This window comes from Oncorhynchus gorbuscha, linkage group LG09 (assembly GCF_021184085.1).
Source record: "Oncorhynchus gorbuscha isolate QuinsamMale2020 ecotype Even-year linkage group LG09, OgorEven_v1.0, whole genome shotgun sequence".
Lineage (NCBI taxonomy): Eukaryota > Metazoa > Chordata > Actinopteri > Salmoniformes > Salmonidae > Oncorhynchus > Oncorhynchus gorbuscha.
The window spans coordinates 88,179,537-88,191,889 of NC_060181.1; the positions used below are offsets into that span (position 1 = coordinate 88,179,537).

Here is a 12,353-nt window from a genome sequence, read left to right on the forward strand (position 1 = left end):
CTGTGGAAGGCCATTGGCCACAGCCGTTTCCGACCAACCAACCAACCTCCAACATCTATGCTAACTCCTCCTCTTTCCCGCCAGCCGCTGCCGCAGCCTCTTCCCTCTCTCCCTTCCTTTCTTCCTCTCCTCCTCTTCCTGTCTTCCCTTCCCTCTATTTTGATTTCCTATCTCTTATTGTGTGTGTATACATGAGTGTGTGTGCGTGTGGATGTGTGTGTGTGTGTGTGGGAGAGAGGGTCTCAGACACTGAGTGAGCACATTCTTGATCTGTGCACTGCTTATGTGTGTAGTGGAGCGATGGGGTACAGAGGAGGTAGGAGTCTGGCTGGAGCAGCTCAGTCTGGGAGAGTACAGAGATACCTTCACACGCCATGACATCAGAGGCTCTGAACTGCTGCACCTGGAGAGGAGGGACCTGAAGGTATACACACACACACACACACACACACAAACGTAACACACACACTAAAACACACACACACGTACACACACACACACACCACACAAACGTAACACACACACACACACACTGTTAATTCATCTACCACCAGATCAACTCTCTTTCTCTCTGTTTCTCTCCATCTCTTTCTCTCTGGTTCTGTTGGCCGTTAGCTGTCTTCCTGTTTGCTAATCTGTGCTGCACTGCTCTGCTTGGCTTCCACTGTGTGTGAGAGTGTTGCTTAACTACCGCAGGAGACTGGCTGTACCTCACTAACCCCTCAGTCTTCACTGGTACTATGTGTGAACTGGGAACGGGACAGACCTGGGGAAATGGGATAGGGTTGAGGGAGGGCTGGCGTAGGGGAGGAGGGGCTAGGGGAGTGGGACTGCTCAGGAAGGTTGGGTGAGTGAGGGTTGGAGCTGGGGTTAGGTTGGTACCACAGGCCGAGACAAGAAGCTGTTTTAGGTCAGAGCGATATAGAGACGCTGTTCACGGACAGAACACAACAACTGGGAGTGGACCTTTGGAGTACTGCTGAACAAGGGTGGCTTTGAGTTATAGGCGAAAGATGTTCAATGTTGACTCCACACTGAGAAAATACCTCAGGGAGAAACAAGAGGTGTATTAATTAGTCCGTTTGCATAACATCTTGTCTGTGACACAACATTTTCCTACTGAAACCGTTCAATGTTTACGCTAAATCAAAGAAAATCACATTTTATTGGTCGCATACACATATTTAGCAGATGCTATTGTGGGTGTAGCGAAATGCTTGCATTCCTAGTTCCAACAGTGCAGTAATATCGAACAATACACAACAGTAATCTAAAAAAGTAAACAGACAAAAAAATTAAACAGACAGGGAAGGACATAGATGAATTTGTCCAATAGAAACTCTCGTTTTCGTTGCAAAATGTTTTCTGTTTGAAGTAAACGGTTTTGCAACGGATTCCGACTAATGATACACTCCCAGGGATATCCCACACTTCATTACCCCCATAACCTTACACATGGAGTCATTTAGACTGTTCTATTTCACATTGTTCATCAGAGTTTCATGTGCCAATTATCCTAATGGATCTATAGAAGGTGAAGTGAACGACGGCAAAGCAAGGGGATGACTTTTTTTTACATTAGACAATAATAGTTTTGCACTCATCCTTACGAGCGACTTGCCTAACATACCTTGGATTGAGCCAGTGTTTCTCTGCCTGTGTCCCCTCATTCCAAATCTGTCCCCTCCATTTCTATGACAAAACCACCATTATCTGTAGAAAAAGCATAATTGGAAGTAAAAGGAATATATCCTAAACGCTATTACATAATTATAATTGATCCTTTTTAGGAACATGGTAACACTTTATGTAACACTTGCAGTTACAATGCATTATGATGCATTTATAATCAATTGTAAGACTTGTCACATGCATGTAAGAGGAGCTTATAATGTTTGTTTTTTTAGTCTGTACATTTTTTTCGCAGCATAGAAGTATTAAGTAAGGGATAAATGCAGACGTTCTGTACATTACTTTGGAAATAATGGACGACGCATCATTGCAGGGTTCATTTTTCCAAGGTAACGTACAGAACGGTGGCTTTTATCCTGCTTATACCACGGTTGCCAAAGAAAACAATATGAAACACACATTTACTGCTATAAATACTTCTTTGTTGTTGATATTTAAATCGTTCGATTTAGTTCAATATTCATGGACGTGAGCCAGTCATTCATTCTTTATGTTCTGTTGCCATGCTCAGTGGCAAAGTTCTCATCCCTTGCTAGCCAACTAGCCAACTAGCTTGCTAGCAGCTAGCGTCCCACCTCGACAACAGCCAGTGAAATTGCAGGGCGACAAATTCAAAACAACAGAAGTCCCATAATTAAAATTCCTCAAACATACAAGTATTTTACATCATTTTAAAAGGTAAACTTCTTGATAACCCAGCCACAGTGTCCGATTTCAAATAGGCTTTACGGCGAAAGCACACCAAACGATTATGTTAGGTCAGTACCGATTCACAGAAAACCATACAGCTATTTTCCAGCCAAGGAGAGGGCTCACAAAGTCAGAAATAGCGATTAAATTAATCACTAACCTTTATTATTCATCTGATGGCACTCACAAGTCTTCATGTTACACAAAAAATGTGTGTTTTGTTCGATAAAGTTCATCTTTATGTCCAAAAACCTCACATGAAATTGGTGTTTTATGTTCAGAAATGCATTGTCTCAAACAAACATCCGGTGAAAGTGCAGAGAGCCACATCAAATAACAGAAATACTCATTATAAAAAGTGATAAAATATACAAGTGTTAAACATATGAATACAGATAAACTTCTCCTTAATGCAACCGCTGTGTCAGATTTCAAAAATGCTTTACAGCGAATGCACACTTTGCGATTATGTTAGGTCAGCTCCTAGCCACAGAAGGCCATACAGCCATTTTCAAACCAAGGAGAGTGTCACAAAAGTCGGAAATAGCATTAAAATTAATCACTTACCTTTGATGATCTTTATCTGCTGGCACTCCCAGGTCTCCATGTTAGACAACAAATGTTTGTTTTGTTCGATAAAGTTCATCTTTATGTCCAAATACCTCCGTTTTGTTGGTGCGTTTAGTTCAGAAATCCAAAGGCACAATGCTCGCTCTCATATCCAAGACGAAAAGTAAAAAAGTACAATAAAAGATAGTAGAAACATGTCAAACGATGTTTAAAACCAATCTTCAGGTTGTTGTTGTCATAAATAATCAATAATATTTCAACCGGAAAAAAGCTTTGTCAATGGAAAAGGTAAACAAGAAATGCGCGCTCCCGATCACGTGCTTGATTCATGGATGGAAATTTCCACTGTCCTCTCATTGAAAGTGCTGTATCTCCCTCATTTTTAAGAGTAAAAGCCTGAAACAACGCCTAAAGACTGGTCACATGTTGAGGAAGCCATAGAGATCATGAACTGGGTCCTAAGTCTTTGTATGGTGGATAGGCTTTCAAATGAAAAACAGCCTTTCAAAATAATAGTACTTCCTGGTTGGATTTTCCTCAGGTTTTCGCCTGCCATATCAGTTATGTTATACTCACAGACATTATTTTAACGGTTTTGGAAACTTTAGAGTGATTTCTATCCAAATCTACTATCATATGCATATCCTAGCAAATGGGCCTGATTAGCAGGCAGTTTAATTTGGGCACACTTTTCATCCAAACCTCTGAATGCTGCCCCCTACCCTAGTGAAGATAACATCAAAGTTTATTCCGTTACATTTGTTTAAACTGTTTATCCTGCTTATACCACAGTTGCCAAAGAAGAGAATACTGTAAGAACACATTAACCAGTAGAAATAAAACATTTTTGTTGATATTTACACCGATCTCTTGCTTGTTAGCTAGTCAACTGGTTACTGCTAACACCTGCTACTGCTAACATTATAATCCTTATTAGAATACATTATGAGGGCCTCTACACTTCCAACCTATCACAGAAAATGACCACGGGATCATAAACACAAACAGTGTCTGCTGCATGCTGTTCTGGAGTGTACTCCATGTTTGAATAGTTGTTATGCTAATTGAATGTCTGTTGGCACTGTCTGTTTTGTCATTGACCAGAAGATATTGTTTATACAGTACATGACCTGTAGCTTTTTATTACTTGGAAGCTCTTAGGTGAAGCTGCCTTTAAAACCCCCAAATGTCGATGGCCTCACCCCCATGGAAATCAAATTAGCAGAATTTAAAAAATGTACATACATATTTGTAAATATAAGCTGGAGATATCTGTTTTTGAAATTGGATAAGTCTCATTCCACTGCATCCACCTATGTCGCACTTCTGCATCTGCAGTGAAAGGTGACAGAGATGGAGCGCTGTTTGTCAGACCATGAGACATCCCAAAATTCGGTCTTCTCACAAAATCCCCTGTAGCATCTGAACGGTTTGGCCTAGCAGCTATTAGGACCCCTCTATGGAAAGATGATACTCTCAGCCCGTGTCCGGAGACTAGTCTGAAGTTGGTACAGCCGATCTGCCAACAAGCATGTACACTACCTTTCAAATGTTTGGGGTCACTTAGAAATGTCCTTGTTTTCCAAGAAAACATACATGAAATTTGTTTCAAAATGAATAGGAAATATAGGCAAGAGACTGACAACGTTATTAATAATGTTTTTTTACTCAAATAATAATTGTGTCCTTCAAACTTTGTTTTCTTTAAAGAATCCTCCATTTGCAAAAATTACAGCCTTGCAGACCTTTGGCATTCTAGTTGTCAATTTGAGGAAATCTGAAGAGATTTCCCCCCAATGCTTCCTGAAGCACCTCCCACAAGTTGGATTGGCTTGATGGGAACTTATGTACCATACAGTCAAGCTGCTCCCACAACAGCTCAATAAGGTTGAGATCCGGTGACTGTGCTGGCCACTCCATTATAGACAGAATACCCAGCTGACTGCTTCTTCCCTAAATAGTTTTGCATAGTTTAGAGCTGTGCTTTGGGTCATTGTCCTGTTGTAGGAGGAAATTGGCTCTAATTAAGCGCCATCCACAGGGTATGGCATGGTGTTGCAAAATGAGGTGATAGCATCCCTTTAAGACCACCACCAAAGCACCCCCAGGCAATCACATTGCCTCCACCATGCTTGACAGATGGCGTGAAGCACTACTCCATCACCTTTTCATTTTATATGAGTTTTCTTCTTTGTGATTATTCTTCTTTGTGATCCGAGCACCTCAAACTTTGATTCGTCTGTCAACACTTTTATCCAATCTTCCTCTGTCCAGTGTCTGTGTTCTTTTGTCCATCTTAATCTTTTATTTTTATTGGCCAGTCTGAGATATGGCTTTTCCTTTGCAACTCTGCCTAGATGGCCAGCATCCCGGAGTCGCCTCTTCACTGTTGAAGTTGAGACTGGGGTGTTGCGGTTACTATTTAATGAAGCTGCCAGTGGAGGCCTTGTGAGGAAAGTTTGTTGTTTCTGGCCATTTTGAGCCTGTAATCGAATCCAAAAATGCTGATGCTCCAGATACTCAACTAGTCTAAAGAAGGACAGTTTTATTGCTTCTTTAATCAGAACAAAAGTTTTCAGCTGTGCTAACATAATTGCAAAAGTATTTTCTAATGATCAATTAGCCTTTTAAAATTATAAACTTGAATTAGCTAACAAATCAAAATCAAATCAAATTGATTTATATAGCCCTTTGTACATCAGCTGATATCTCAAAGTGCTGTACAGAAACCCAGGCTAAAACCCCAAACAGCAAGCAGTGCAGGTGTAGAAGCACGGTGGCTAGGAAAAACTCTCTAGAAAGGCCAAAACCTAGGAAGAAACCTAGAGAGGAACCAGGCTATGTGGGGTGGTCAGTCTTCTTCTGGCTGTGCCGGGTGGAGATTACAACAGAACATGGCCAAGATGTTCAAATGTTCATAAATGACCAGCATGGTCAAATAATAATAATCACAGGCAGAACAGTTGAAACTGGAGCAGCAGCATGGCCAGGTGGAGTGGGGACAGTCAACGTGCCATTGACAGTCAATGTGCCAATGACAGTCAACAGTGCCATAACACAACGTGCCATTGGAACACAGGATTGATGGTTGCGGATAATGGGCCTCTGTACGCAGATGTTCAGTAGATATTCCATAACAAATCTGCCATTTCCAGCTACAATATATAGTAATATATATAGTAATTACAACATTATCAATGTCGACACAGTATTTCTGATCAATTTGATGTTATTTTAATGGCCACAAAATGTGTTTTTCTATCAAAAACAATAACATTTCTAAGTGACCCCAAACTATTGAACAGTAGGGTACGTCGGTTATTTTGCTCTAGGACGCCCACAGGCCCGACAAGACTCGTCTAGATGAGAAAATGAATGGAAGTATACTGTATATGGAGACTGATTAACCTCTCTGGGATATTTGGGATGGTAGCGTCCCACCCCACCAACAGCCATTGAAAGTGCAGGGCGCCAAATTCAAAACAACAAAAATCTCATAATTAAAATTTAATTAAAGTATTTTACACCATTTAAAAGATAACATTTTCATTAATTTCATTAGTCTGATTTCAAAAAGGCTTTACAGCGAAAGCACCACAAACGATTATGTTAGGTCACCACCAAGTCACAGAAAAACACAGCCATTTTCCAGCCAAAGAGAGGAGTCACAAAAAGCAGAAATATAGATCAAATGAATCACTAACCTTTGATGATCTTCATCAGCTGCCACTCATAGGACTTCATGTTACACCATACATGTATGTTTTGTTCGATAAAGTGCATATTTATATCCAAAAATCTCATTTTACATTGGCATGTTATGTTCAGTAGTTCCAAAACATGCATTGATTTTGCAGAGAGCCACATCAATTCACAGAAATACTCATAATAAACATTGATAAAAGATACAACTATTATACATGGAACTTTAGATCCTCAACCTTCTCCTCAATGCAACCGCTGTGTCAGATTTCAAATGGAAAAAAAGCACACCATGCAATAATCTGAGTACGGCACTCAGAACCCAAACCAGCCAAAGAAAAATCTGCCATGTTGTGTAGTCAACATTAGTCAGAAATAGCATTATAAATATTCACTTACCTTTGATAATCTTCATCAGAATGCACTCCCAGGAATCCCAGTTCCACAATAAATGTTTGATTTGTTTATTTGTTCGATAATGTCCATCATTTATGTCCAAATAGCTACTTCTGTCAGCGCGTTTGGTTAACAAATCCAAAGTCACGAAGCACGTGAAGAGCAGACCAAATGTCAAAAAGTTCCGTTAGTTTGTAGAAACATGTCAAACGATGTATAGAATCAATCTTTAGGATGTTTTTAACATAAATCTTCAATAATGTTCCAACCGGAGAATTCCTTTGTCTGTAGAAAAGTAATGGAATGCGAGCTAACTCTCTCATGACCGCGCGCCACTAGTCCGTGGCACTCTGCCAGACCACTGACTCACTGCCCTTATGAGCCCCTCCTTTACAGTGGAAGCCTCAAACAAGTTTCTAAAGACTGTTGCCATCTAGTGGAAGCCTTAGGAGGTGCAATATGACTAATATCCCACTGTATCTTCAATAGGGAATGAGTTTAAAAACGACCAACCTCAGATTTCCCACTTCCTGGTTGGATTTTTGATTAGGTTTTCGCCTGCCATATGAGTTCTGTTATACTCACAGACATCATTCAATCAGTTTTAGAAACTTCAGAGTGTGTTCTATCCAATACTAATAATAAAATGCATATAATATGCATATATTAGATAAATATTCTAATTATATTCTTATTATAGCTTTTATGGCAGACTAGCAGGCAGTTTACTCTGGGCACCTTATTCATCCAAGTTACTCAATACTGCCACCCAGTCACCAAGAAGTTAATGCCAGAGATACAGTGCTTGCGAAAATTCACCCCCTTGGCATTTTTCCAATTTTGTTGCATTACAACCTGGAATAAATAGATTTTTGGGGGGGTTGTATTTTGAATTAAGCAACATACCTACCACTTTGAAGATTTATTGTGAAACAAACAAGAAATAACAAAACTGAAAACTTGAATTTGCAAAACTATTTACCCCCTCAACGTCAATATTTTGTAGAGCCACCTTTTGCAGCAATTACAGCTGCAAGTCTCTTGGGGTATGTCTCTATAAGCTTGACACATCTAGCCACTGGGATTTTTGCCCATTCTTCAAGGCAAAACTGTTACAGCTCCTTCAAGTTGGATGGGTTCTGCTGGTGTACGGCAATCTGTAAGTCACATCACAGATTCTCAATTGCATTGAGGTCTGGGCTTTGACTAGGCCATTCCAAGACATTGAAATGTTTCCACTCAAGTGTTAATTTAGCAGTATGCTTAGGGTCATTGTCCTGCTGGAAGGTCAACCTTTGTACCAGTCTCAAATCTCTGGTAGACTGAAATAGGTTTCCCTCAAGAACATCCTTGTATTTAGCGCCATCCATCATTCCTTCAATTCTGATCAGTGTCCCAGTCCCTGCAGATGAAAAACATCCCCAGAGCATGATGCTGCCACCACCATGTTTCACTTTGGGATGGTTTTCTCGGGGTGATGAGAGGTGTTGGATTTGCACCAGACATATCATTTTCCTTGACGGCCAAAAAGCTCAATTTTAGTCTCATCTGACCAGAGTACCTTCTTCCATATATTTTGGGAGTCTCCCACATGCTTTTTGGCAAACACCAAACATGTTTGCCTATTTTTTTCTTTGAGCAATGGCTTTTTGCTGGGCACTCTTCCGTAAAGCCCAGCTCTGTGGAGTGTACCTCTTAAAGTGGTCCTATGGACAGATACTCCAATCTCCGCTGTGGAGCTTTGCAGCTCCTTCAGGGTTATCTGGGGCAGCAGGTAGCCTGGTGGCATTTCGCTACACAAGCATTTTGCTACACTCGCATTAACATCTGCAAACCATGTGTATGTGATCAATACAATTTGATTTGATTTGATTTAGTGGTTAGAGCGTTGGACTAGTAACTGAAAGGTTGCAAGATCGAATCCCAGAGCTGACAAGGTAAAAATCTGTTGTTCTACTCCTGAACAAGGCAGTTAACTCAGTGTTCCTAGGCCATCATTGAAAATAAGAATTTGTTCTTATCTGACTTGCTTGGTAAATTAAGGTAAAATAAAAAACAAATAGATATCTTTGGTGTTTTTTTTGCCTCTCTGATAATGCCCTCCCTGCCTGGTCCGTGGGTTTTGGTGAGCGTTCCTCTCTTGGCAGGTTTATTGTGGTGCCAAATTATTTTCATGTTTTAATAATGGATTTAATTGTGCTCTGGGGGATGTTCAAAGTTTCTGATATTTTTTATAATCCAAACCCGATCTGTACTTTTCCACAACTCTGTCCCTGACCCGTTTGGAGAGCTCCTTGGTCTTCATGGTGCCGCTTGCTTGGTGGTGCCCCTTCCTTAGTGGTGTTGCAGACTCTGGGGCCTTTCAGAACAGGTGTATATGTACTGAAATCATGTGACAGATCATGTGACACTTAAATAAAGTCCCCCTGTGTGCAATCTAACTAATTATTTGACTTCTGAATGTAATTGGTTGCACCAGATCTTATTTAGGGGCTTCATAGCAAAGGGGGTGAATACATATGCACACACCAATTTTCCACTTTTTATTAAAAAAAATGTTTTTAAATATTTTTCATTTCACTTTACCAATTTGGACTATTTTCTGTATGTCCATTACACGAAATCCAAATAAATATCTATTTATATTACAGGTTGTAATGCAACAAAATAGGAAAAATGCCACGGGGGATGAATAATTTTGCAAGGCACTGTATTGGGTTAAATACATGTAAAAAATATATATCTAACAAATGTTTCTTGAACTTTCTTACATCGCTCAGATATGGGAGAGACACTTCAGAACAAACTTCCTTTTGGTATTTTTTGGGGACGATCTGTTGTTCCAAGCATTTGTATGAGATATTAGCAGTATGACCCCAACACATTTTTAGGACCCCAACACATTTTTAGGACCCCAAAACATAAATCATTTTGCGATTCTTCAACGTGTCTTAAAATCATAAATGAAATACCTAATGATCCTTGGTATGACCGCCCTCCCCCGCTTAGACAGGGCATAAGAGAGCAAAAGAAGTGTTGCATTACAGGGTGAGCAAGACGTAAAACAAAATATTACCCCAAAAAAGACAATAATGTAAAAACCATAAAACAGATATAGCATAGTGATTTAAAAAGGAAGCTATAAAATAAAATGATTTCCATTAAATAAATAAACTATTAGGAGAATCAATGTTCTTAAGATGTCATCTGCTCTCCACAGGATCTGGGGATATCGAAAGTGGGTCATATGAAGAGAATTCTCCAGGGAACTAAGGACCTGGCCAAGACAGCAATGGTTGACCTCTAACCCAGAAGTAGTTGGTGCCAGAGTGGAAGTGCCCTTCCACCACAGAGAAAGAGTTTGGGAGCTCCGCAGGGAGAGCTGGATGCCTGGCATCTTGGGGTGGATGGATGGATTTGATCCTTTGATGGATTTAAGAAAGCTGTTGGTGAGAAATTGTCTAACAGGAATGTTTTAGTGAGGCTGTGTTTGGTGCCAAAATAGAAGATGGCAATCTACAGTTGTTGACAGTTTAAAGAAGGAAGCCATAGTTTTTCCCCCCCAAAAATGCTAATTTTCTCTAATCATATTTTCATTCATGGCCCAATCGGGTATGCAACTGATCCTCATTATAAGAGTTTTGGGTTTGGTCATCTGGCCTCATAGAGAAGGCCCAATCCAAGTAGCAACAAGGTGACTTCCATGAGTGTGCCCTAACAATGTGCTGTGAGTGTGTACAGTTCAGCACAGTCACTACATTACCGTGCAGCTTTGTGATTGGCTTACTGGCTCTTTGCCTGGCAGTAGAAGGCTACAGACGCAACGCTACAGTCTGCAATATCCTGCTTTCGCTGTTTACACCAGAGGAGATAGGCGACGTCCCAAATAGCACCCTCTTCCCTATGTAGGGCACTACTTTTAAGTGGTGCACTATGTATGGAATAGGGTCTGATTACAGACGTGCCCTGGGAGAAGGAGATGCAATGCCACAACCTAAAGCGAGTGAAGAGAGGTCTCTGAAAACAGTGAGACATATGTTGCATGCTATGCTAGCTTGATTTGGGATATCAATTTTGAATTGCAAGATTAGTGTCTTGGTTCTTTTGTGTAAAAAATGACTTTAGTATTATTATACCATTTGTTACTACTGAAAGCATTATTTTGGTATGAATCAACCTTTTTTGTTAATTATTTTTATTTATGTTTTTGTTTTTGCATGATAATTATGTGTCAAGGACCTGTGTCATGTGCCATATTTTATTCATTTTATTGTAAAAATGTGCTTTATTGGTAAGAGAACATCAGAATATAAGACAAGTTACTAGATTAACTATTAGGAGTTATACTTTGTTTTCTGTTGAAATGAAAATCAGTACCAAAGTGAATGTCCACTAAACTTCCAGACATAAATGTTATCTTTGAAAGTAGTGAAAATAACATAATTATGTTTGGGATTAATATTAGTTCCATATAGAGTGTAATAAATTGGATTCTAGAATTCTGGAAACGTTCAATGAATTCCCTGGTTTCCCAGAAATCTTGGTTGGAGGATCTGCATTTCCTGCTTCTTATCTTCTGAGTCCGGAAAACCTCCAACCCGGGATTTCGGGAAAACCACAGGATTTATTTACATTTCCCGGAATTTTGCAACCCTAGCTGTAAATCCAACAATTTCATATTTTTATGGAACGCTTGACAGGGACTTTTCCATGTTGCTATTTGCAAAGTTACATCCTCATATCACTAGATACAATTCACCGCAATCTCTAACATTTAAACACTCAATATTTCACGGAGTAACACTATGGTAGTGGGAATAGGAGTTAAATGTTGATTTAAGTATAAGTTTGAGCAGCTCATCTGCAACAGGAGAAAGTGCAGATTTAGTTGCTCAGTGTGACATGTAATAGAATAGGACACTTTTGTTAGGTTGGTGGCATTACAGGGTATACCTATATATGTGATGCTAAGAATGCATATACAATATATGCACTGAATATATACAATCTAAAGCAGTGTATGCATACACTGTTAGTAGCTTTTGTAGTCAAATGCCTCTGTAGATTATAGCTAACAGCTAACACGTTTTGATGACCATGTCTATTGATTTGCGCCATGAACACCAATTGTGGATTATTGATTTTGTTAAATAGGATAATCTGTCCTGATTTTGTTTATTGCTGTTGTATTCTAACGGAGGTGCAATATTATATTGGTTTTGGTCGTCTTTCTGACGTGATGTTTCGCTGTGGGGAAAACCCAAAGGGTTAACTGACCGACTTTTAAACTAAATAGCGTTTCT

The 12,353-nt window shown here is 39.7% G+C and overlaps 1 protein-coding gene across 6 annotated transcripts in view; it reads left to right on the forward strand.

Annotated features, from left to right (window-relative positions):
* LOC124044235 (diacylglycerol kinase eta-like) overlaps positions 1-10,608 on the forward strand; it is a 145,739-nt gene extending 135,131 nt beyond the window's left edge. For 5 of the 6 annotated variants that reach the window (XM_046363831.1, XM_046363828.1, XM_046363829.1 and 2 more), the window contains 2 exons: positions 294-424; positions 10,271-10,608. In XM_046363831.1, coding sequence (XP_046219787.1) covers positions 294-424; positions 10,271-10,357 — 218 coding nt within the window. In that variant the 3' untranslated portion in view covers positions 10,358-10,608. The remainder of the gene's footprint in view (positions 1-293; positions 425-10,270) is intronic. The other variant, XM_046363832.1, reaches the window with a different exon arrangement.
* Positions 10,609-12,353: the final 1,745 nt, after the last annotated feature.